The sequence below is a fragment of the Cricetulus griseus genome, chromosome 4 (genome assembly GCF_003668045.3).
Source record: "Cricetulus griseus strain 17A/GY chromosome 4, alternate assembly CriGri-PICRH-1.0, whole genome shotgun sequence".
Classification (NCBI taxonomy): Eukaryota; Metazoa; Chordata; class Mammalia; order Rodentia; family Cricetidae; genus Cricetulus; species Cricetulus griseus.
This window is the reverse complement of record NC_048597.1, coordinates 42,079,557-42,104,839: the sequence shown is the minus strand read 5'-3', so window position 1 is coordinate 42,104,839 and position 25,283 is coordinate 42,079,557. Positions and strand designations below refer to the sequence as shown.

The 25,283-nt window shown below is 34.1% G+C and overlaps 1 protein-coding gene across 4 annotated transcripts in view; it reads right to left on the bottom strand.

Annotated features, from left to right (window-relative positions):
- Positions 1-25,283, bottom strand: part of Dzip3 (DAZ interacting zinc finger protein 3) — a 75,877-nt gene that overhangs the window by 49,171 nt on the left and 1,423 nt on the right. For all 4 annotated transcript variants that reach the window (XM_027412551.2, XM_027412550.2, XM_027412549.2 and 1 more), the window contains exons 2-11: positions 18,613-18,714; positions 17,066-17,138; positions 14,406-14,561; positions 12,960-13,076; positions 12,147-12,227; positions 10,991-11,115; positions 7,471-7,585; positions 4,261-4,380; positions 1,507-1,608; positions 305-397 (exon numbers count right to left, since the gene is read on the bottom strand). In XM_027412551.2, coding sequence (XP_027268352.1) covers positions 305-397; positions 1,507-1,608; positions 4,261-4,380; positions 7,471-7,585; positions 10,991-11,115; positions 12,147-12,227; positions 12,960-13,076; positions 14,406-14,561; positions 17,066-17,138; positions 18,613-18,644 — 1,014 coding nt within the window. In that variant the 5' untranslated portion in view covers positions 18,645-18,714. The remainder of the gene's footprint in view (positions 1-304; positions 398-1,506; positions 1,609-4,260; positions 4,381-7,470; positions 7,586-10,990; positions 11,116-12,146; positions 12,228-12,959; positions 13,077-14,405; positions 14,562-17,065; positions 17,139-18,612; positions 18,715-25,283) is intronic.

The window sequence follows — 25,283 nt, the reverse complement described above, 5'->3', positions numbered from 1 at the left end:
ATTTATTTTTAATTTAAGATAGCAAAAAAGTAGTTAAATTACCACACTTTATCATTCCTGGTCTACAATATATTCCTCACTGCTAGTTCATTGATGATATATTTATTTGTTTCTACTTTTTAGATTTTCTCATACTTAAAGACCATTTAATATCAAATAAAACAGGAATAAAAAGGGCAGAGAGCTTAGTCACCAAAACTAGAATGTAACTAGGATCGTATTATTAACAAATTAATTTTATGACAAAAATAGTACTACAAAGAAAGTGGGCAAGAAAAACCAGGAAAAAAAAAAAATCACTCACCAAAATTTTGACAATTCCAGGTACATCACATTGCAGCATCCTTACCATGTCACCAGCACATCCTTCTTTCAAACATTTTTTCCCACTAAAACTCTAAAATTGTTCATAGAAAAACAAAAATATAAAATCAGCATTGTATAAATCTGAGCCACTTAAGCAATGAAGAATAGACGCAGATGACATGACAAACTGAAAGATGTCAATAAACAGTTAAAAGTGAGCTGTTCAAATTATTTTACTATTAATGTGTATGTATGATAAAACATTTTACTGTAATTATTTAGACTTCAAACTCTCTAAGGAGCTATATTATAGCCTAAAGTATATATGCTAATCATGGAAAGAAACTTTAAGTAACATGTACTTACCATATAAAGTATTGAATTTCCCTAAACTCCTTAAGGGTTATAGAGAAAAGGGGGTAATAAAAACATCAAGTTCTCTGGCTTTGATCTTGCCATTTTCTCTGGTTAACTTACTTCTATTTTCTGTACTTCTCTGTCTAATACTGAGAAAAAAAATCAATTGCCCCATCTACCACGTAAATTAAAAAGTATTTATGTATCACTTTAATGCCTTATATGTTTTATTTTTATAGCATGACTTGCCAGTTTACTTATCTGTTCATCCCAACACATACACACACATACACACACACCCTATGAAATATGTACACTTCACTGTCATTTTAGAGCTTAGAAATATTAGTCACAGTGGTAAAGTTACCAGTCTAATGTAATAAAAGTAGTAAGTAGTTCAAGTTAGATTTGTTCCTCAATCTGCTACCTCCATATTCAAAGCTCTTTTCTACCATACCACAATTGCCTAAGGGTTTTTGCTTGTTTACATAATGTAGAACTTGTAGAGCTTAAAGTCACAAAGCAAGTATGACCACAGAATGAATAATCAAAAGAAAAGGGCTCTGGGTTTCACTTTAATGGTAGTAGTAAAAACCTCAACTCATCATATGACTGACATGACTAAACAGAAATAATGTCTTATCTGAACACTAAATCTTCTTATATTCCATCTTCATAACAGAATTTACTCATAAACTAAGAGTTTCAAAGAGATAAACACCAGAGAGAAGTGAGGGAGTAAAAGGAAGGAAGAGAGTGGGTGTGACAAAGAGAACAGAAAGAACAACGGGGGAAAGGAATGGTGTGTTGTAGTGTGGGCGCTTCAAGGAAAGAAAGCAATACCTGATCATTTTCTCCTGGGTACTTTAAGTTCTTGAACTTTTTCCAACAAATTTTATGGAAGTAAATACAGCAACTTTTACTGCACATTAGCTGAAAAAATCCCTTGGAAAAAAATACATAGAAATATAATTCATGTCGACATAGAAATAGCATCTCAAGTCAGTTGTAAGATTCTGTAATTTACAGGTTATACTTTTATACTGTTTTATACAACATTCACAATTTACTAACAAAGTTTGTAGATACCAAATGAATTTCTATATTGCAGAATTAGTAAAGGCAGAAAAATAAGGACAGTAAAAAGGGAGAGAAGGGCAATAATTTGAACTAGGCAATGTAAAATTTTCTATATTCTATGGTACAAGAAAATAGCAAAAAAAAAAAAAAAAAAAAAACCAAATGTTTTTTGTAGAACATACTATCTATGCATCCCCACTTTTACATTCCTCTTTTCCGCCAGTTCAGCCCACTTCTCTGTCATTATTCTATGAATTCCTGTTACCTCCCAGGAGACCTCAGGCCTGCTGTCCTGGTGAAAGAATTCCCTATCTAGTATGTTATCAAAGAGTAGATTTTTGTTGTACTCTCTCTAGGAACTACTTCCTTTACATAGGAGTTCTCCTTACATTACAACAGTCTAAACTATACCCCAAACTTCTGTTGCTATGTAACATTCATTTCATTGGAACCCTGGAGCTATTTTAAACCATGGGACTGGTGTATCACAGCATCAAAGCCTTGAATATTTCATCTTTCCACCTGTCCTATTAGTGTGTAGAGAAGCCACAGCTGGTAGGCTAGCCTCTTTATCTCAGAAGCAGGATCTGACCTGTACTGAAAGTGACAATTCTTACCCTGTCCTGTGATAGCAAAGCCACACTCTGATTCTGAATCTCTGATTCAGAGATTACAAGACCAAAGCTGCTCACATTCCTGCCTTTACTGTTTCCTCACCCAAGGATTCACAACTAGAGAGAGATCATTTATTTAATAACATGAACACTGAGAATTGAACACTTCTTAGTATATATGTCACTATTCTCAGTTTCTATCATTTTTCATTATAAAGTGGAAAAAATAATCTTTTTTATAACCTTATTTTCTGAGAACTTCATACATAAGCACTGCATCTAACATCACTCTTGGCCTCCTTCTCCCTCCCAAATTCATCTTTTTATTATTGTGTATTTATACACATATGTTTGAATGCATATATGTGCATACATATGCACACCTTTATTTATAAAAAACTGGCTCAATTTAGTGTTGCCAGACTGTACATGGACCAGGGCTGACTAGATAATCTATGCCACAATTTCTCCTTGGAAGAAACTGATCCTCTCTTTCTCAGCAGACATTGACCACCAACAATTCTTCATTTTGGGAAGGGACCATGTGGAATTCTCCCTGTTTGTACTGGCAGGTCAACTGCTGTTATGTTTAGGCAACCATATCTTAAGATTTCAAGGGTATATTTTCCCTGTCAAGTGTGGGGGACACTATGTAGCACCAAGAGTTCCAAGTTTCTGGATCTTATAATCTTTCCACCTCTTTTTTGTGATTTTTACCTGAGTCTTCAGTGTTGGAGTTATGTAGTAGACATATCAGTTGGAGCTGGGCACCCCATAGTCGTGTGTGTGTGTGTGTGTGTGTGTGTATTTTTAAATTCTGTTATGTAACATAAGATGACAGTGCTCTTCACAAAAGCCACGCCTATCTAACAAAAACCATAGAGCCAGGCGGAAGAAGGAAACCTCCCTCCCAGATGCTGGTCAGAGTAATACAAGAATCCCCTAAAACAACATAGGCTATTGACATTTCTTTTAGTTGCCTTCCAAAGCTTTAAGGTAAAACCCTACTTCTGCAGACACCACAAGCTTCAGACATAGAACTTGGAGCAATTGACTTATAACTGACTTGGAAGCCTCCTCCCTGAACATTGCTGTTTATAATTACCAGAATGTACTATAAAAGCTGCTGAGGAAGAAGAGCAAGCTGTAGTGCTACTCATCTATGAACCCTGTGAAACCCAACAATGACTAGACCATCAAGATATCCACAATGATGCAATTTTGGCACTATTATCTTGGGGGTACCCAAAAGCAGTCTATTGGAGTTAAGGCCCACTCAGTGGAAGGGAACTCATGCTTAGTACTAGAATCTAGCCAAATATTCATGGCTGAAGAGGTAACAGGCCCAAAAGGAGAAGCAGCCATTGTCATTTTCTAACTGTATAACCAACATATAACCAATATCCTATCTAACTGCAATCTAAATACTTATCCTTATTCCCACAGATAAGTATAGCTCTTACCACTCATCAAAGAAGCTTCTTTTGCAACACAGATTATTTCAGAAATCCACAACTGGTCAAAATATAGAGAATAGATTATTTTACTGTATGAATGAAGGGCAAATGGCCATAACTTCAAAGGTGAATATTATAAAAACTTCAGTAAAACCAACCTATTCTTCTACTGACTCATAGAATATAATCAATATTGACTGAATACATGTTCTCAGAGACAAACTACTTCTTAACTACATTACCATTATAATTAAATACTGCTCTTTAATTTTTTCCCCCAGGGCTGGGAAAAAAATCCAGGAACCTGCATATACTTCAGTAGAGCTCTGCCACAGAGCCACATCCTACACTCTATGTACTATTTTCATGCATAGTGACAAAATAATTTTAACTGTTTCATAAATTTTATAATGACATTTATAATGGCTAATTGATAATTATGTTACCTTATAGTTGGTATTCTTTAGAATGTCAGATTCACAAGAACGCTCACAATCAAGATAACTGCAAATGGTCTGTTTCATTATATTACTTTCAGTTGTTTTGATAAAATTATTGAGAACATCCTAGAATTTAAAAATACAAATTCTTACAAATTGTCTATAATAAATTAAACCAGAAACATATCCAAGATTTACCTTAAGTAACATACCCACAAATCTCATTTTAAATTACATACACACATATATATGTATACATACATATATACACATAAATGCAAGCATATATGCATATATAATAGTAACATAACTTACTTACCTAGTCCAAAGTAAATAAATAGAAAAGTCCTAAACTACAAAAAGTGGATATCTTATGAAGAGAAAATAGACAAGTGTATGTTTAAAGTTATATTTCTCTTCAATATTCTAGCCCACAGTATGTTCTCATCAAGAACTGTATACATACATATCTCTGAACTGGAGCCAAGCAAGATACAATGACAGTGGAACCACTACAGTGGTACAATATGACAATTAATGACACAGTGGGCAGCAGTATGATACAGAAATACTTCTCTAATGTCAAGTTATGGCATGGAATAAATTTTCTAATTTAAACTAATTAAATGTAAGCAAATTACATTATCTTATCTAAGTTAGACAAGGACCTTAATACCTTTTAGAGATAAAATGTTATGTCAAATAGTATTTATTAGTAGTAATATATTATGAGTATATACAATATGAAAAGCAACACTTTACAGGTTAATGAGTAGCAAATATATAAATATATATATATATATATATATATATATATCCGACAGAAGATATACCAAAAATAACAACACCCCCCAAAAAAACAATAACAGAAACATTCATAAAAGCACTAATATTAGCAAATTAATCCAATGGGCAAATAATATGAATAATAAGCATCTACGCAATAAAAAATTGAGAATTTACCCTTAACAACTCTTAGAAAGAAGATGGAAAAAATAAAATAAATAGGTTACATGCAAAAAAGTTAAAAATCAAACTAATATCAGATTTCTTTAAAATAAGATTAAAATAAAAAAAGGATAGAAAATAACAGTGGAAAAAATTTAATGTGTTAAGCTGTTTGGCCTACATGTATGTCTGTACACCATGTGTGTAGGTTGTCCACAGAGGTCTGAAGTGAGCACTAGATTCCCCTGAGACTAGAGTTACAGTTGGTTGTAAACTGCTGTTGGGTCTGGGAATTGAATCTGGATCTTCTGGAAAAAGTGCCAGTGTTCCTAACCAACCACTAAGCCATCTCTCTAGGCTCCAGTAGAAATTTTTAATGACAGAAAATAAATTTGAATCTACAATTCTATTTCTAGACGAGGCACATGTAAAGTACACAAAAACATATTATTTTGAAAATTAAAAGATCTCAAAAAATTTACCTCCCTATCAAGCACTTAAGCTGGTGTTCGTTAAGCACTAACCAAACGAGGAAGAAGTCCTAGAATGGATAAAAATTTAGTTCTGAGACACAGAATTTTACACAGAAAAGAGAAAGGTAAAAATCATCTCCAAGGTGAGGCCAATTTAATAAACTCACTAAGATAGGAGAAGTATGTGCATATGTGTACATATGAGAGCATGTGTGTATTTAAAGGAGGTGACATCTACATAAGAGTGCTCCCTATTCCCACATGTTATATGGAATGGCAAGACAATACCTACAAAAATTTAAATACTAGGAGAGCTTTTGAGGAGGGGGGCAGGGGGAGCCTATCTAGATACCAGAAATTACAGTTGCAGACAGTGAAGCAAAACCTGAAATTTTTAAGCTATAGTTGTTAATATTTTTCAATAATATTGCCTCTACAAACTTCTTGGTATGAAATAAAATTTTACTAAATGTTTGTATGGTAAGAAAAATAGTTAAAAGGAAAACAGTAAAAACACCAAAAAACAATTCAAGACTTTTTAGATAAAAGCAAATTTGAAAACTTAAAAAATATACAAATGCTTATTATTATAAATATTATTTATAATATTTATATTGTCATAATTATAAATATTATTTATAATATTTATATTGTCATAAATATAAATATTATTATTTAGTAAGTTAGTAACAAGTCCTATTTATCTTGACACTGGCCCAAAAGCAATCAGTAAAGTCTAATGATTACTTGGAAAGGTATATTAAAATACTTCATTATGATTGGAAGTTTATAAAAATTTGTCCTTTCGGTCCTGACAATTGATACCTGATTTTGAACTTCTATGCAATATACCTCTTTATTTTCAGGGATGCTATTAGCCTTAAAGTTGGCTAAAATGTAATTATTCAAGAAGATTTAAAGTAAAAGTTTGGTGAAAGATTTGCTCTTGAAGCATCTACCAAGAGAAACATGTAGCTATTTTCACTTTTAACAAAGCAACTCAATGGCTTTCCATTAAAACTGCCTGAAAAGTAAGCAATATTCAGAAGGTTTGGGGGAAATGGAAGCTCTCCCACTTATAATGAATATATACTTGTCCTCTATACTAAGAGGAAGTATGGAAACATTTATCAACAATTTTATAATCCAATGAGTGAGTGGTGGCTTCATGATTCTAATATTTAAAAGCTTTTCTAATAAAATTCCATGAGAATATACAAAGATCATTGTATATAAGAATGAAAAACTGAAAACTTTTAGGTTGGACTATGTATTCAATAATAGATGATTAAGAAATTAAAGCAGGATACAAATAGATGCAAACAAGGAATTACTAGTGTGTACATGCACGTGTGTGTAGAACAGCAAAAAAGGGGATAAGAACAATTTCTCCATTTGAATAAAAAGGAGTAAAACCTATTTTTCTTTTTAGATAAAGGGGGTAATTTTCTATCCAAATGCTTTAGAATTTTGTAAATTAAATTAAAAACAAAATAATAGCAAATGTAATTATTAAAAAATAATTATTACACATTGTCTTTTAAATAAGTATTAGGCTAGCTCAGCTATTGGTCTACTTATCACTTGAAATGGTGACAGTGTTTCCTCTTTATCTCTAATTGTGCTCACATTTTGTACCAGGTAATGAAATTAAGGTTTTTTTTCTTGCAAACAAAAGTTAATTGCCAATAAAACAGTGTACTTTGTATAGAATATTAGATACTTGCTTTTAAGGTTACTTGTTAAAGACAACTGAGTAGTCACTGGTGGCAAACTATTTTTAATAATTTCTTACTTTGAAAGATGTAAGCAAATCTTCATCATCTGTAGAGTCTACGTCAAACCAATCATCATCTGTATCTCCTATTTCTTGCAAGCTTTTGTGAAATTCTAGTAGTCCTCCATTATATCTGCAAGGCAGTATAAAGTAAAAGTTAGTTTGAACTGGACTCAGGTACTATATAGTGAGGGAACCAGAAACCCAAGGAAGGTGGTGATAACCTCTGGCATGCTGTAGAAATACAAATACTAGGACTCTCACCTGTGGTAGACTGGGATGAAATACAGGTAGGAGGGGAGGCACTAGGTTATGTAGTAGCTCAAGCTTGAACAGTATGGGGGCCATGGTAATTAAAGGGGTTGTAGAGTTGGTTGGCTTTTGTTAACTGTCTTGGAGGCCTTGAAGAAAGAGAATGACAGGTATAGGTCAGCCAACTATTAATTTAGCATGCACTCTGAAAGCCAGAAGGCCTCTAAAAGGCAGCATTTAAATTGATTCTCATTTTCTATACTCAATCTGTGCCGAAAATAAGGGCCAAATTTAATTATAAGATAGGACAAACTGTAAATGTAAACAAATTTACGGCCTTGACAGGCTATTATCAACTCAGGACACTACGTAAAAGCTAGAAGGATACTATGCTATGATAAATTTAAAAAATTTTAACAGCATATTATGCCAAGCTTGAGGCCAGAATTTTGTAATAAAAGGTAAAACAATTGCAATGGGACTTCAGGCCCAACCTCAGTGGGACTACTATGCTAAAATCAGGACTTTGATAATGAATAAGTTGACTAGGAAGTATTTCTTACTTGCTATAGCTGCCTCCCTTTACTTAGAAATCATGAAAAAAAAAAATCATCAGAGAGGTACATCCTAAGAGAAGATGACCTTCTTCTTCAGATGTCTCTCTCTCCACTCCCTACCCTTGGACCAGACAGCTAGGGTCAGACATAATGGCCCAAGATGGAAAACAAAGGGTAAGTCCAGGAAGAAAAAATTATAAATTCACCTCAATATTGCACAACATGACTGAAATGAAAGAAGAAACATAGAAGTAGATCCTAAGAATGTGAAACCATGGGGAAAATACAAGGCTAAATGAGGAAGTGGATACTGACATAGGACAACTCACACAGAAGTCAAGAATCACTATTCTTGCAGCGACACCTGAAGCCAATCTTAACATGCTTCCAGAAATTTGATACAATTATGACCAATAATAAATGACGCACAAAGGCTGGAATTCTCTTGGCATAGTATTAACAGAATCAGGAGGTTCTAAGGGTTATAATGGTATTGCTCTCTAAGAACATAGAACTTGTAGAGAGTGAAGAAAGCCTTGAGTGAATTTGGCCATGGTCCTATCAAAACTCTCATAGCCACAGGCTTAAAAGGATGGCAAAGCCTTCCTTGGAGGACAAGTGCGAGTGCTGACAATCGTATGCAGAAAATATCTGACACAGCTTTCTCCCTCTTGATATTTACAGCCTAAAGAATGCTCTATTATTGAGACTGCTCCTACTGATATTAGCTAAAGCTGTCTCCTTGATCCAGATGTATAAACCCTGTGTCATTAATTATCTGAATGTAATAAGTCTGCCTTCTTGTTCAGCTGTATGTAGTAACTCTGCCTCTCTGTTCAACTCTATATAATAAGCATGCTGAGCTTCCAGGGCTTTGGGTTTCTCCAGCCAGGAACCCAAACAACCTGATCCCAGTTTTCGTCCATTTGTCTGTCTGTGTTTTTTTTTTTTTTTTTTTTTAGCTCCCTCACTGCCCCAGTCATATCTGATCCTGGAGTTGTGCTGGATATAGCAATCACAAACAATGTTCCTTGAAGAGACACTGACTAGAGCACTAAGAAATAAAAAAGGGCTCAATAACTCTGATAAGCTCAATGGTGTCTTCTATAGTCCAAGGAAGAATGCATCCACAAGTTTCTTCTACTTGTTAGCTTTCAAGATCTACAATTTCTGCTACTCAATCAACATTTTTGTTTATTTCTATTTTATTCCAACATAGTTGTATAGAATATTATAATTTTAATAAGTTGGTTTGTTTAATAAAGTGAGTCAGTATGACAACCAAAGTCTCTATAACCATTTTCAAAGACAAAATGGAATTGAGACACTGATGAAATATAGAAAAACAACTTAGAAATAGAAAGTAATGATTCTGTCACTTATAGGGCTTTTAGTGTCAATGATCTAGAGAATAGAGTCTCTTCAACTCCAATCAAGACAGAGAAGAAAATGTAGTTTGTCTTTGTGTTCGTTTCTGGTAAGTATCTGACCAGCATTTGATCTGCAAGGCCTCGTACTAACTCTGACACATTGATGATGTCATTCTAGCCAGACTCAGTGACTAGGAAGTAGGAAGACTCTGATTCCCTAGCACAAGAGTCATGCCATAGGAACTAAATCCTAAATAGAATAAACTACATGGTTGTTTTAGGCCTGAAATGGTTCTTCCCAGCAGCAATCGCTTCTCGAGTCATTCCTTATATCCAGCCAACAATTACATCGTTAGACTTTTGTTGATTTTCTAGACCATTTTGCAGCATCAATAAGGACTTATATTATTTGTCTTTTTTTCCATAGGTCTGTAACATGTTTCATTTTTCATTACTGGGTATTTTGAATGGTTAACTGATTAAAACCTACATATTTCACAATACTTTTAGTTCTATGTCATGTTTTATAATATACTGTATCCCTAGGACCTAACATAATCCTTGGACTATGATAGGCACTTAAGATAAATCAAATAAATGATTGATGCCACAAAAGCTATGAGTACCCACAGAGCAAGTGAACAAGAATTTGCATAGGTTTCTCTGTATAATTTCACCTTCCTAAAATACGTGATACTTAGTATTCTCAAAGCTCAATACTTGGACCTTTTAACTTGCTTGTTTTCATTTGTTTGCTTTTAGTTCTTAGGAGAGAGTCTAACTCTATGGCCTAGGATGACCTTGAACTCATGATCCTACTACTTATGCCTCCTTATTGCAGGGACCACAGGTATGTGCAACCATGTCCAACTCCCTTCCAATTCCATATACTTATACTTAAAAAACTCAGTGGTGAAAATGTCAGTAACTACAATAATCATCATTTATCATGTACTGTTTTAATTTTTGTATACTAGGCATTGTTATTCCCTCTGTAAAAATTTTATGATATAGATATTGATCTTTGTTCCATTTTAGATATTCGAAAAACCAGGCTTAGCAAAATTAAGTTACTTAGGGTAAGTGGAAGAGAAAAAATGTATTTGAATCCCAGTTGTCAGATTCTAAAGCCCATATTACTAATATTGATAATGGGCTTCTTCACACTGCCATGGCCTGTTAAGTTAGATATTCATTATTTCCAAGTGAATGAAATTATTAACTACCAGAAATTAGAAAGAAGAAAAGAACACTCTGAGACCATAAGTTTTATGATCAGTGGTAAATAGTGCAAATTTGATTCCCATTTTACAATAACAAAAGTTAACACTGAAGATGTACCTACAGTAAAATGCTTACCTCTTCTGAGCACATCGAAGTAAACCACGTCCAAAATAAACTAAAGTCATAAAGTTTTCACAAATTTCATTTTCTTGGATCACCATCTTCATCACTAAAAATTTATTTTCAGCTTCTGTGCAGTCCTGTAGTGACAAAATAGGTTTGCTTGACTGTGTGAAAAATGCCTTTTTCCTTTACAATAGAGATTTATTACACAACTAGAAAATTTAGAACACATTTAAGAAAAGAATGATTCAAGATGGATAGATGGCTCAGAAGTTAAGAAAGAGTGACGACCTAATCATCTGATTATATATAATCTTGTAATCTTAACATCTCTAAAACTGATTATAAAGATGAGGTACTAAGCATTTAACATATTTCACAAATATAAAAGCTTTAACTCTTCATTTTTAACGATTTCAAAGAGAAACTGTAACAATTTTTGGATATACAATGGCAATAAGTGTATCTAAACAGAAGCATGTAAGTTGTATCTAAACAGAAGCATGTCTAACAGCTATTAATATAATTAGAATGTAATTTTTTTAAAAAAAATGTTAATCACAACATAATCTTCCAAGATTTTCAAATATAAGTGGATGACTCTCTGACAACAGGTATAGTTTCTTATAAGAGGAAAAACACAATTTTGACTTGTAACTTAACATCAGAATTAGTTGTAACAACAGATGTCTCAGTTACATGTGTGTGTGTGATAAAACTTAGCAAAGAGCAAAGACTGGTAAAAAGGAAAGTGAAAGGGTATCAAGGTTGAAGATTTCTAGTTAATTTCCAGATTTCTATTCATTTGGTTTCACTTTAATTTGACAAAATAAAAAATTGAGGTAAAACTCTTGTTTTACAAGGGTAAGATTAAGAAAAAAGAGACTCAGCTGCATTTAAATTAGATTAATATATATTAAGTAAACAAATAAGAATTATTTAAAAGATAAAAATATCCTTAGAAAAGATAGCATAAGTATAAGCTAATATTAAGTTCCCCTCTATTTCTAATCACAACATAACTCAACATAATTATTATCTAATAAAAATATTTGACAGAAAAATTACAGAATGCCTTCAATTTCAAGGTTTTTTTAATTAGCACTTTTGCTACAAGGAAGCTAAGAGTATAAAAAGATTTATAAGATAAATAATACATTCTACATACCTCTTTTTTTCCTCTTTCAGTGAGTGCTACTCCATACAAAAATAGTAATGTCAAGTAATAACCAATATTAATTTGATGTACCTACAAAAAATGTTAATTGGTTATTTATACCTTGCTACTTTTCAGTTTAACAAAGTTATATATAATTACTAAAAATAATGCAAATTTTCTTTTGTTACCCATCATTTGCTAATAACTATAGAGAAACATGTTATTTTCACTTGATACAATTATCCACAAAAGAAATTTGATTAAAGATAAAAGCAAATTCAATGAAAATTCATTACATTCAACTCTTCAAAAATGCTTTCTCTTTTTAATTTGTAACATTCTACTTATCAAAAACCCCTACAAGACACTACAGGCTAACAAATAAAAATCCAGAGCCAGGAATGGTTTCTCTCTTTTCATATTGTTGGCCAATGAGTTCCTATAGACCCCCAAGCGTTATAGGCTATTGCCACTGCTATTGATTATTCTCCATGACAAGGTAAAATAGCTCTCTTAAACACTTTCCCTCACATCTAAATAAATTTTGTATAGATTGACCAACATCTCTTCAAGTCTTCCATTCTACCCTACCTTGTGACCATCATCCTATTCTCTGTTCAACATTTGACTCTTTATGTAGCTGCATTTCTGTGTCTGAATCATTTTCTGAAGTTCATGACTGCTTATAAACTGGAATATCCAGTTCCACTAGTTCAAGTACCTTTTAATCTAAGAAAATACAAATAAGCACATGCTGTTGTTCGCTCAATGAAAAGTGCTACTCAAGGCCATTATTTCAAACATTCGATGCAAAATACTCACAGTACAATTAGTAGCTTGAATGTTTCTAAGTGCTGTTTCCAGTTGTGTTATCAAAAAATGTAATGTTAAAGTAGGAACAATTTCTTCCCCAGTCTGGCTATTAGTTGCAACTTCCCTCTGTGGAGAATAAGTGAGGTGAAAATGTCTGTAAGTTAGGATTTCTAAATATATTATACAGAAAGAAAAATGTATAATCCTTCCTTGTTAGAGACAAAGATTTTTTAAGTGACCTTAGCAATATATACTAGTTACATATTTGTTTATTATGCTTATTGTTAACCAATCTGATTAATCTCATTATATATTTCCTTAAAAATACCAAATGAATAAAGAAAATTTTTTTCTTTGCCCCATCAAGTATGAAGTTAGCAACAAGTTCTACTACTTTAGAGAAAAGAATATATCCCACTTTCTTCTAATCCCTCCCATTTTCTTTGTCTGATATATGAGGCAGAGCTTTCAGCAGCCTTGCATCTAGAGAAAATAGAGTGAGTGCATGGCTAAGCAAGAAAGGAAAGCAAAGGTTAGCACCCTGTTCTTTTGGTTGAGCTTTTGGTGTGGACAGAATACTGACAGCCTCTGCTCTCTGTGGCTATTTGCTATCTGCTCAATTTTGATAATTATAAAATCAAAGTACATAGCCAGCCATGCATGGTGCTGCACGCCTTTAATCACAACACTCAGAAGGCTGAGTCAGGTGAATCTCTGTGAGCTGGAGACCAGTCTGGTCTACACAGAGTACCATGACAGCTGGGGCTAAATAGTGAGATCTTGCCTAGAAAAACCCAAAAACCAAAAAGAACAATACATGTATGTTTTTTAACTATGGAAAATTTCACTACATTCTACAAAAACAAACAGCCTCCAAGATTTAATTCTTTGTGTGAAAATGAACACCCACCTTATAAGATTGCAAATTTGTTATTGCCTTTAATAAACCTCAAACTACATCTATACAAAATAAATTTCCTATGTTTTATTGGTAGTAACTTTTTGATATGCATATCATATACTGGGTGATAAAAAATTTCTCAGGTGAAGAATGGGCAAAAGAGGAAAACATTTTAAATGCACCAGTCTACTATATATTCTGTATGGAATTAATTTTATTAATAAATATAAATATTTAGATATCCTTTTACCTTGCAGTTTTGAAAACAACTTGTTAATATTTTTCAAATTAGGAAAACAAAAAACAAAGTGGTCCCTGCCCAGGAGTAACAAACAGGTTTGTTCAAAATAAACACTAAACTTTATAGTTTACTACTACAAACCTACATTTCTATGATGACTTTTAAATTTTTTGTTAACAAGTCCATAAGTCAAGGTTGACAGCAAAATCTTTTACACATATTAGATGGAGATTTTAAGATTCTGATTATACCATATAACTTTAAAAGCAATACATAGCTGTACATCTGCAGTATGGAGAAATGATGATTTTACCTGCATAGTCTGGAAGGAAAAGTCTTCTTGTATGAACTTTTCAACATTGGGGACCACACCTTTGGGTAGAGTACTGATTGCATTTAGTAGCTTCTTTACTTCTAATAGTATGTTAACAGGGTCAGGATCAGTAGGTATATCTGTTTTCTCTTTATCCTACAAGACATTTAATTTATTAAAACTTAAACAATACAATTTCACTTATTTGGTGATAAAATCACCAAAAGTGTTAAAAAAGGGGAGCAAAATTCTTTCACATATATAGGTAAGTGACAGAGCCATAAAATGTAAGAGTAAGACCATGTCTATTCCCAAAAAACATTACGCAGATTATTACACAGTAGGAAACTATTAATTGATTGATCCTTCTAGACTCACAGAATTTTAAATGAACTAAGTTTCAAGACTTTAAATTAAAAACAACAGAGAATGGCTTATTTAAACTCAGAACTGAGAAATTATTAATAATTTTATTTATAGACTTAATATAGCTGCCATTACTGGTTAACTGACAACTAAACAGTTAAAACCTGATAGACTATCTACTAGCAAGAGTTGTGAAGAGCCACTGGAGAACATAGACTGACAAAGAGTCAGAGCCAACAGACGTCATCCCTTCCTCACAAGAGAAACTTTGAGAATATAGTGTCATGGTTAGTTTCTAAAAATCAGAAGAGCTTATAACAGACCTAGAAAGAGCTTGAGTTACTGAAAATGCCCAAGTGTCAGATGTGTAATTCTTAGATTCTTACCAGAGCAATAATTACAAATAAAAGAAAGTAAGAATCAGTGACACACTGCGGCACTGTCTGTACTCTCTCCTGTAGGGCTGAGTCTGACAATAATTCTTCCATCACTAGCCATTTGGAAGAAAATATCTTGTATTTTACAGTACTTCATATATGACAATTACACCCAGTCTTTTAAAATAAGATTAAAAATTGCAAATCTCCTTGAAAAGTGCACAAATACTAGTCACAGAACTAACTGACTTGAAATTTTCAAAAAGTTTTTTAAAAGCCCACAAAATAGTTTTAAAAATCTTACAAGGAAAGATTATTGTCCATAGTGCAACTATGTCAAATTAAAGATCAATTCTATCGTCCAAAGTTACTAAAGAATCTGACAGGATTAACAAATTTACACACAGACATGATTATGACATGAATAAATACTTCTTAAGGAAATCTCAAGAACGTTACGTTATTTATCGTGTATCTTAATTTTAACATTTTAAAATTTGTTGTCAAAATATTTTATGCCTAATTCATTTCAAGAAGATTTATTTAACATTTACTCTAAATTCAGGCTGAAGTTTTTTTTTTTTTTTTTTGAATGAAAATGGCTCCCAAGACTCATGTGTTTGAATATTCCAGTTGGTGATGAGAATGATTAGGAGGTATGGCCTTGTTGGAGGTGATGTGCTACTCTCTGCTACCTGGTTGTGTCACAAAATGTAAGCTCTCAGCTACTGCCCTGGTGCCATGCCTGCCACTCTGCCATACTCCCTGCAATAATGGTCATAGGCTCACCTAGGAAACTCTGGCCCCCATTAAATGCTTTCTTCTTTAAGTTGCCTGGGTTACAATGTCTTACCACAAAAATAAAAAAAATAACTAAGCCAAAGTGTCTATCTTTTCTTAATTTCATAGTCCTAATTTTTATTTAGAAATGCCTTTTCTGGATCTAATAGGCCTGGTTCCTGCCTTTGCTCAAGTGTATAACCTGTTTATTCTGGAACATATTATAATTATTGTGAAATATTTTCTAGTGATAAACTCATGCTATTATGGCTATTTTATTTCTATAAAGCGCTACTACCATCCAAATTTTTTTAGCATGTGAGTATGGGCCATTAAGGAAAACTTATGGGAAGAAAACTACTTGAGAAGTAAAATGCTAGGCTTATAATAAAAAATTATGCATTTTTCCCTCTATGTATGTATGGGTACCCTGTGTGTGCTTAATGTCCATAGAGGCAAGAATTAGGCATGAGATCTTCTAGAACTAGTAACAGACAGTGGTGAGTTTCCATGTGGGTACTGAAAACTAGATCAATGTCCTTGCAAGATCATCAAGTATTCATAACTTTTATGCCATCTCTCCAAGCTCTCAATAAGTTTTAAATTATTATATAACTCAGGCCCATTATCTTCCACTTATACTTAGAGGCTCTAGCAGTAAACATAATAAAATGAAAAGAATTAGTTTCACAAATAAATCAATAAAACTTTTTGATAAATGAAATTCCAGATGTGTTTTCCTTCATCTGTGTGTGTATGTATGTAAATACATACACATATTCTTAACTTGATTTTGTTTGAATTTTTCTTTGCATACATAAATGAGGTTAGGAGGATATATAATGTTTGCCTAGTATGATTTCATCCATAGTACTGCAAAGAAAAAAACACTAACAAATGAAACCTGATTTTTATAATGTTTCTGGGTAAGTTCAATTTAATGGATTTCAACTCCTCATGAGGATTAGAATATCCTTGACATACAGCATCAATCATCCCAGAAATAATTATGAAAAATTTACTTTTTCAGAAAGTGACTAAGAATTTTATAACTACACTTAGCATTGTAACTTCATATACAAATGAATCAACTCATTGCTAATTACTAAATGTTAATAAAAATTAATTTTCTCTTACCAGCTGACTGATTGGTTTCTCTACTTTATTCTCAGTTTCTTCCTTGGTTTGCTCCTCCACATCAGGATCTCCACTTAAATATTAAAAAAAAGGGGGGGCAGTATTAAGAATGTCTCACAAAGATTATAAATTGTAGCAGTAAAGAATCAAAGAATAGAGTCATCTAGACTTTCAAAAGTATCATAAATGTCTATCAAAGACTAAAGTAGGTATGGGTACCATATCTCTTTGGAGGCTGAAGTTAAAAAAAAGCTATGGTAGAGAAACCAGCAAAGTCATATAACCAACTCCTTACATTTACCAGATGCACAACAGACAAACATATGGGAGAAAAACCTTAGCAACAGAGCTGTGGAGATGGCTCAATAGGTAATATGCTTGTGCTGCAAGATTAAGAACCAAAGTTTGGATTCCTAGTACTCAAGTTAAAAGTCAGGCATCACAGCACATTCCTATAACACCAATGCTGCTGTGATGGGGGATGGGTAGAGTTCCCTGGCCAGCCAGAAGAGTAGAAAGAGGAATTGAAGGTTCAATAAGAGATGTTTCCTCAAAACGTAAGGTCAGTGGTAGAGGAAGACATTTGACAATGATCTCTGTCAAAGATCTTCTACACACTTCTGCAAGGCTGAATGTGCACCCACACAGACCAGACACACACTGATACACCACCTACAAGCTTACAGCATTATAGCAAGGTGAAAAAATATCTTTGAAAAGGATGATCTTCTTTTTATGTGTTAGTATGTATGAAAATAAAAAGGTTAGGAAGATGTGTGTGTATACATATGTGTGTATTTTTTCTAACTTCCACAGTAAAATTAAGTACATAACCTTGATTAGTCCTCATCTTCTTCTGTACACAAACAAAACCCCTTATCAAGATTCACAGGGATGACTCTCCACTAAGAAACCAGGCAGTGGTGAAGAGGATGCCATTGATGCCCTTCCCTTATAATGAGATTGATGCCTACCTTTGTTACCATTCCTAGACCCTTCATCCAGTTGCTGTTTGAAGCAGAAACAGGCACCCACAGCTAAGCACTGAACCATACTACTGGAATCTAGTTGTGGAGAGGGAGGAGGGATGAGCAAAGGAGCCAAGATAGGGCTGGAGAAACCCACAGAAACAGTGGACCTGACCTACTGATTGCATGGAGACCCTAGTCATAAAGCTGGGGAAACAGCATTGGACCAAACCAAGCCCTCTGAATGTGGGTGACAGCTAGGAGGCCAAGACAGTCAGTCTATGGGACCTCTAACAGTGGAGCCAGTCTTTATCCCCAGAGCACAAATGGACTTTGGGAGCCCATTCCCCATGGAGGGATACTATAGCAGCCCAGATACAGAAAGGAGGGCCTAGGCCCTCCCCCAAATGATATGACAGACTTTGAAGGTCCCTGGTGGAGGACCTCACTATGAGTTGGGGGATGTGTTGGGGGATGAGGGGGATGGATATATAAATGAGTAGTAATTAAAGAATTTAAATAAAAAAGAATGCGTGATATATTAATAGTTGAAAAAAACTACTGCAGGTAATTCCTTACCTCACAAAAAATTCTTCTGTTAGAGAATCCATGGCACAAAATGTTTCTTCATAAGACCTATTCCAATGCTTGCAAACTAACTTGTATTATGGCCATTTGAACCTGTAAGAAAAAAATAGTATTTCTAATAGGAAGATAGAAAATTTTTCTTTCTCCCCTGTATAGACCAGTATGTGGTTACATTTTAAATTTCTTAATATTCCTATAAAATAATATAGTTTCAACATCCAAATATACTCACCACCTAGAATTTACATTTCCCTGGACATGGGTATATATTATCAGTCTATAATCATATTAAAATAGTCTCTCTTTTTTTGTAGCACTGAATGCTATAAAACCAGCTTTTAAGTTATTTTGGTTTTCAGCATTACACAACAGTTGCATTTTGTGTTCTCTCTTCCTGGGAGCTGTGCTTAGAACCTTGTGCAAGCTAGGCAAGCACTAAATCTACCATGCAAGCCCACCCCTACCCTTATTTGGCATTTCATTGGTTTCTATTTCTAGTAGTTGAGAATTTTTTACAGCACGCTTTGATCATATTCATGCTCCCAACTATCCCCAGATCACTCTTATTTCTCTACACATCCAACATTGAGTGTTTTTTTTTTTTTTTTTAATCTCATTAAGACCAGTTCGTACTGCTCAAATACTCATGGATGTAATACAAGATGGAACTAAACTGCCCTGGCTAGCTTGAACAGTATAAGTAGTACTTAAATTATGACGCTCCTGTGATTGAAGGCCTGTACTGCCACACATTTGATTAGAGTTTTCTTAAACATGTTCTTATGGCACACAACTAGATTTCCCATTTTCTTCAATTATAAATTGTTCTGCAAACTCCATTGGCCTATAACCCTTTTATTATATTAACGGTATTTCTTTACAATAAGATTATATTAGAATTGGTAGACCAAAAGATAACACTATTGAGTTCACTGATGCATATTGTCAAATGGCTTCCTATAGGGGAATTATCAGTTCCTGTTCATTTATAATACTAACAGCAGTGAACATTTTTTCTTTTCAGAATAAAAATGCTACATAGCCACTTTCCTCTGCAAGCCATATAACTTTACAGCTCCATAAAATAAGATGCGAGATATAATAAGCTCTTGCATAGTCCCCAGCTCAAATATCAAAGAACTTCTCCTCCCCACCCCCCACAAAAACAAGACAGGGTCTCACTGTGTGTTCCTAAAACTTACCACATAGACCAGGTTGGCATTGAACTCAGATTCTCCTGCCTCTGACTCCAGAGTGCTGAGATTAAAGGCATATGCCACCACCTAGCTAAGATTGGTATAACTTTTAAAAGCCTTTTAGCATATGTAATTTCCATATCAAGAAAATACATGCCATAAGATTCATCTATTAAGAAATCAGATGGTATTTAAAAAAACATTGCTTTATGATGTTAGAGAGTACTGAAGGACCAGAACCCTTGTCTGGCATGTGTATCTACATATTAGTGAACTTAAAATGGGAGGTGGTAATCTACCCTGGTACAAGAGGCATAAGTTCTATAGAGAGCACTGCAAAGCAGCCATGGCCTATGAAACCTCGACACTCCGAATATTCTATACTGACTGTGACTGCTAAGTAACACAGAGATTAGAAAGGCAAGAATCATTCAACAATCTAACACTACTCAAAGGACAAATGCAAAGACACATAAGCATGAGGGGAGACATTCTGCAAATTTCCTCATCAAAAACAGAGCTTTCTAACACCTCTCATTTCTTGCCAGTCCTCAACAAAACACTTCTGTGTATCAGCTTTAGTAGTAAGTATTTACAATTAAGTTCTTTGTGGTAAATTTTTTATCTTATGGTTTTACTAAGTAAGCAAAAATCATAATCAGTCACATTAAATGTATATTACTGACAAAAGACACAAGCAACAGCTAGTAATGAAAAAGAGAGAGGATGAGTAATTTTCATACTGATTAGATCTGCATCATATCTTAAAATAAAAATACAGCTTTGGGCCGGGCCTTTAATCCCAGCACTTGGGAGGCAGAGGCAGGCGGGTCTCTGTAAGTCTGAGACCAGCCTGGTCTACAGAGCAAGTTCCAGGACAACCTCCAAAGCAATACAGAGAAACCTTGTCTCGAAAACAAACAAACAAAATACAGCTTTGGGAATTTTGTGATTCTGTGAATTTATGGTTTCTGTAAACCAAAAAGGAACAGCCAATAAAACATTATTCCATAACTGTAACACAGACACACATTTGTCTTTCCTGGACATCCCAGATTTATTAAAATTCAGACACAGAGACCTTGTTCTCAGTAAGGTCTCCTTTAATTAGTAATTGTGAAGATCATGGGAAAGATTTGCATAAAGAGGAAAATCTTCTGGCTACAAGGTAGAAGGCAGAAGTCCTCTTTAAGCTGTTAGGTATTAAGGTGAAAAAAAAGTGAAAAAATTAATAAACCAAGACATTTATATACTGAATTAATATTTAAGAAAGGCTAGTTGCTTTTCTGCCTGTTTAAAATACAACCTGAGACAAATATGTATAAGAAAATATCCAGGAGAACAATTATCAATGCTATTACTCTCTAGTAGCTGTGTGTGTGTATGTGTGCACACGAGCATGCACCTGCATGTGTCTAGCAGGAGCAATCACATTTTACAGCCTCAGCTGGGAAGGCCTGAGTGCCTAGCAACCAAAAGGAGGCAGCCAGACTGAAATGTTACCAGTGTCCAACTGCAATAAGCCAGTAGTGCTTAACTTTGTAGAAGAGGTCAAAAGAAACCTTTAAAGTCAGGACTAACAGAGGAGAAAAGTGAATTTAGTTTCCCCCAATGCATTCATTTCAGTAGACTTTCCTGTTGCAGGAAACAGACAATTCACTATCTTCCTGCAACTGAGACTGCTTTTCAGCAGGACTTATCAGGCTCCTGCTTGACTGGAGGGCAAGTTAAGGTTCACTGTCAATTTACTACACATCTCATCCATCAACAGTTTCATCCACACACAGGTTGTTTTTCACCGGCAAAAGAACAAATGTTAGTATCAACACCAATAAAAATGCCTTTCTTATTGTTTCCTCAGAGTTCTCAACTCTTACACTCTCATTTTTATTTTACTGCTATTATAGCAAACTCCTTTACTTATTTGTTATAAAGTGGTTTTGGTTGATTTTTTGGTTTGTTTTGGTTTTTCAAGACAGGGTTTCTCTGTATAATGATCCTGGATGTCCTGGAACTCACTCTGTAGATCATGCTGGCTCTGAACTCAGAGATCCACCTGCCTCTGCCTTCCAAGTGCTGAGATTAAAGGCATGTTCCACCACATCCTGCTTTGGTTCCCATTTTTAAGGCTTCGATTAGTCACACCAAAGTAGACATGGCAGTTATTTATAATTTAAAGTTATGTTATAGCACGTCACTTTCCAGATTGTACATGACTGCATTTTTTAAAAATCCACTCCAATGTTCATCTTGACTAAGTTACTGTCCCAAGTTGTAGACTCTTAATTTGCTACCAAGTTCCTATTTCAGAGGATGTGCTGAGGCCCATGAATTCTCTATCCTTCCCAACTCTGGCACTTACAATTCAAGTGGAAAACTTATCAGTGTAGAGAACAACAAAAGTAGATCTCACACCTTTCTCAATGTTAGTAGCTTGAAAATAAAGCAATATATTTGGTATTTCCAGAAGACAATTTTATTATTTATTTTTCATTTGTAAACTACTCAGCCCCATCATGGCAACCAATCTATTTCAAGATGATTTCATTCCCTGGAACACAAAACTATGCTGGATTGAGAACTACTCTGCAGAATTATTAAGAGCACAGAATTCATATATCATCACCACTATCAAAGTTTAGAACCTAGGTAAATGAAACATTTGTTGTATTTGCTGAATGTCTATGAATAAACCCTTTGTTTTGAAACCTGAGCCAATGAAACATTTGTCCTATTTCCTGTTGGTGTCTACTAATAATCCCTTGTTTTAGAACTTGAGCCAAAGAAACACTTGTGGTATCTGCTATTAATGCCCACTATGTAATTCCTTATTTTAGATGTGGCCTTATGTCCCCACTAGAATGCAACTTCCCCCGGTCAACCACCTGACATAGTTTACACACTCAATATTCATTCACCAAATAATGTCACCTGTCGCTCTTCAACATCAAAACCGTTGAAGATAGAACAAGATGCTGATTAAGTTGATTAAGACTATTCTGCTAACCTAGTCTTCTGTCCAGAGGTAGTAAATAGGCTCTTTAGATGTAAGATCACCACGGGGTTAACACAGAACTTGTATTTGTTAACTGCCAGTTCTTAATCAGCTCTTCGGGTTTCTCCGTGTCTCTCCTATCTTGTTTGTTTGTTTTCCAGACAGGGTTTCTCTGTATTGCTTTGGAGCCTGTCCTGCACTCGCTCTGTAGACCAGGCTGGCCTTGAATTCACAGAGATCCGCCTGTAGAAAAGGCTTGCGTCACCAACGCCCAGCGTCTCTCCAATGTTTAACTACTTTAATTCTCTAAGATTAAGACCTAGGAAGGAACTTTCTATCCATACTGACTTGTACATTTAGCCTTGAAATTTTGGTTTCTTTGCATCCCCAATGTCATTATTACTAATAGGTTTAATAGAATACACACCATCCGCAGCCATCTTGACAAGCTGGCTGATGTCTAGATATCTACCACTTTCCACAAAATAGCTGGTTAGATACACTCAGCCAATTTTAACCTAGGTCAGTGTGACTACACTCAACCCCCACACTAAAATCCTGATTTTTAACTACTTAGTTTTCTAGTACAAGCCAGCTCTCTAAAACTGCCATCAATTTGAAGTATTTCAATCTCCAGTACCATCCACTCCCTATTTCCTGAGTATGTCACCAAAATACATACTAACATTCATACAATGCTTACATGTTTTATGAATTACCTATATCTCTATTAAAATAAAAACTCTACTTGGGCAGAAATTAACCATTGTATCCTCAGAATCAAAGTATGTACTAACCACCTAACTTCAATAAGTCTATGATAGATGCATGAACAATGGGTCATTGATTTGTAGTATTATCTCTACATCACAATATTCTACACTTCTATAAAATCTTAAATCCTTGCCTTCATTCAGACTGATTTATTAATATTAAATGTTGGTTATGTTAAAACTTGATTGATGTTATGATTCAGTATTGAAGTGAATACTTTTAATTTCTTCTACAACTAAATCAGCTAATGATCCATAACTTTTGATTTAAAAGTATAACCAGCATTATTTCTTTCAAGCCTCTTCCCTGCATTATAAACTGGAGAGACTATCTAGACAAAATTTAAACCACAGACAGTAATAAAAGCTTACAAGGAGGGAAGATTTTATGCTAATCCTTAAAGAATGAGTGAACTGGACTCATCTAAAATAACATAGTAGTAATAACAATCTACTTTTCCCAGTAGCACTTAACACAGCTCGCCCAGACTTTAACTTTTCCTGACTAGTTTTTATGTCAACCTGACACAAAACCAATATTTAACCAAAATCCCAAATGAGAAAATAGGAAAAGTATTGAAAATTCTAACTTAAAAACATAAGGTATGGAATCCTGAGTAAAATTAAGTCTTTTTGTTACTGCTTTTGTGACCTTCACAAATTACCAGATGTTATACTTTGTAATCTATAAAATGGTGGTCATCTCAATAACTGCACTGTTATGAAGATTAAATAGTCCTTAAAAAATCCTTTGATGGATGCCAACTACTCAAAAAAGCAGCATAATTCACTGTATTACTTTAAAAGGGAACCAAATGTATAAATGTGAACGTCTGGAGATTTTAAACAGGGTTTTAAAAAACAAAGGAGATAAAAGAGCAATGTCCTAAACAAAAACAACTATAAACAGTGGATTATAGTGTTGAAAAATCTTTCCTGTCACCATGTCCCATGTTGTAGAGATTATATTAATGCAATAAACTGAGACAGTATACAGGAAGAAATTATTTTAATAGACTATATATATGTAGGAAATCTGAGATACACTAAACTTTTGTACTTAACAAAATTTTGGTTAAGTAGCTGACTTAAGATACACCAAAACCCAGTACACCTTTATTTTAGAGTAACAAAAATTCACGAGAAAATTTGTTACGTAATAAGTATTATAATACATAGGAATACACTTAATTAGAAAAGTACACAACTCACAAAATACATAAAATTTCACTGAATCTAAAAGATTATCTATACTTTCTTAATCGCACAATCTAGAAACTTGGAATTTCTTCTAGATTGTAAAGATGGCACTTGATGTAGGCAGCTTGGGGCCTTTCCTATTTGTCAAAACAGGGATGATGCTCGACACTTGTCATTATATGTGAAAAGTCTTACAGTATATTCTTACAACTCCATTTACCAATGACTGTACTTACCACAGAAGACATAATTTTATTAGTCAACAACTTGCTCTTCACATCGATTAACTGATTTGGCAATAGTCTCCAAGACCATTATATGACCTGCTTTTTTTTCCATCACTACTCCTTTCAGGATTCCTGTATGGCCACTACTAGCTCAGGCTCTTCCTGGCACCCTGCCATACTCCCTCTTGACTTTTGTCCACCTCATTCCAACTAATAGGCAGCATTTTCTCCTACAAAGTATGGTTGACTTCTCAAACATTGAAAGTATTTC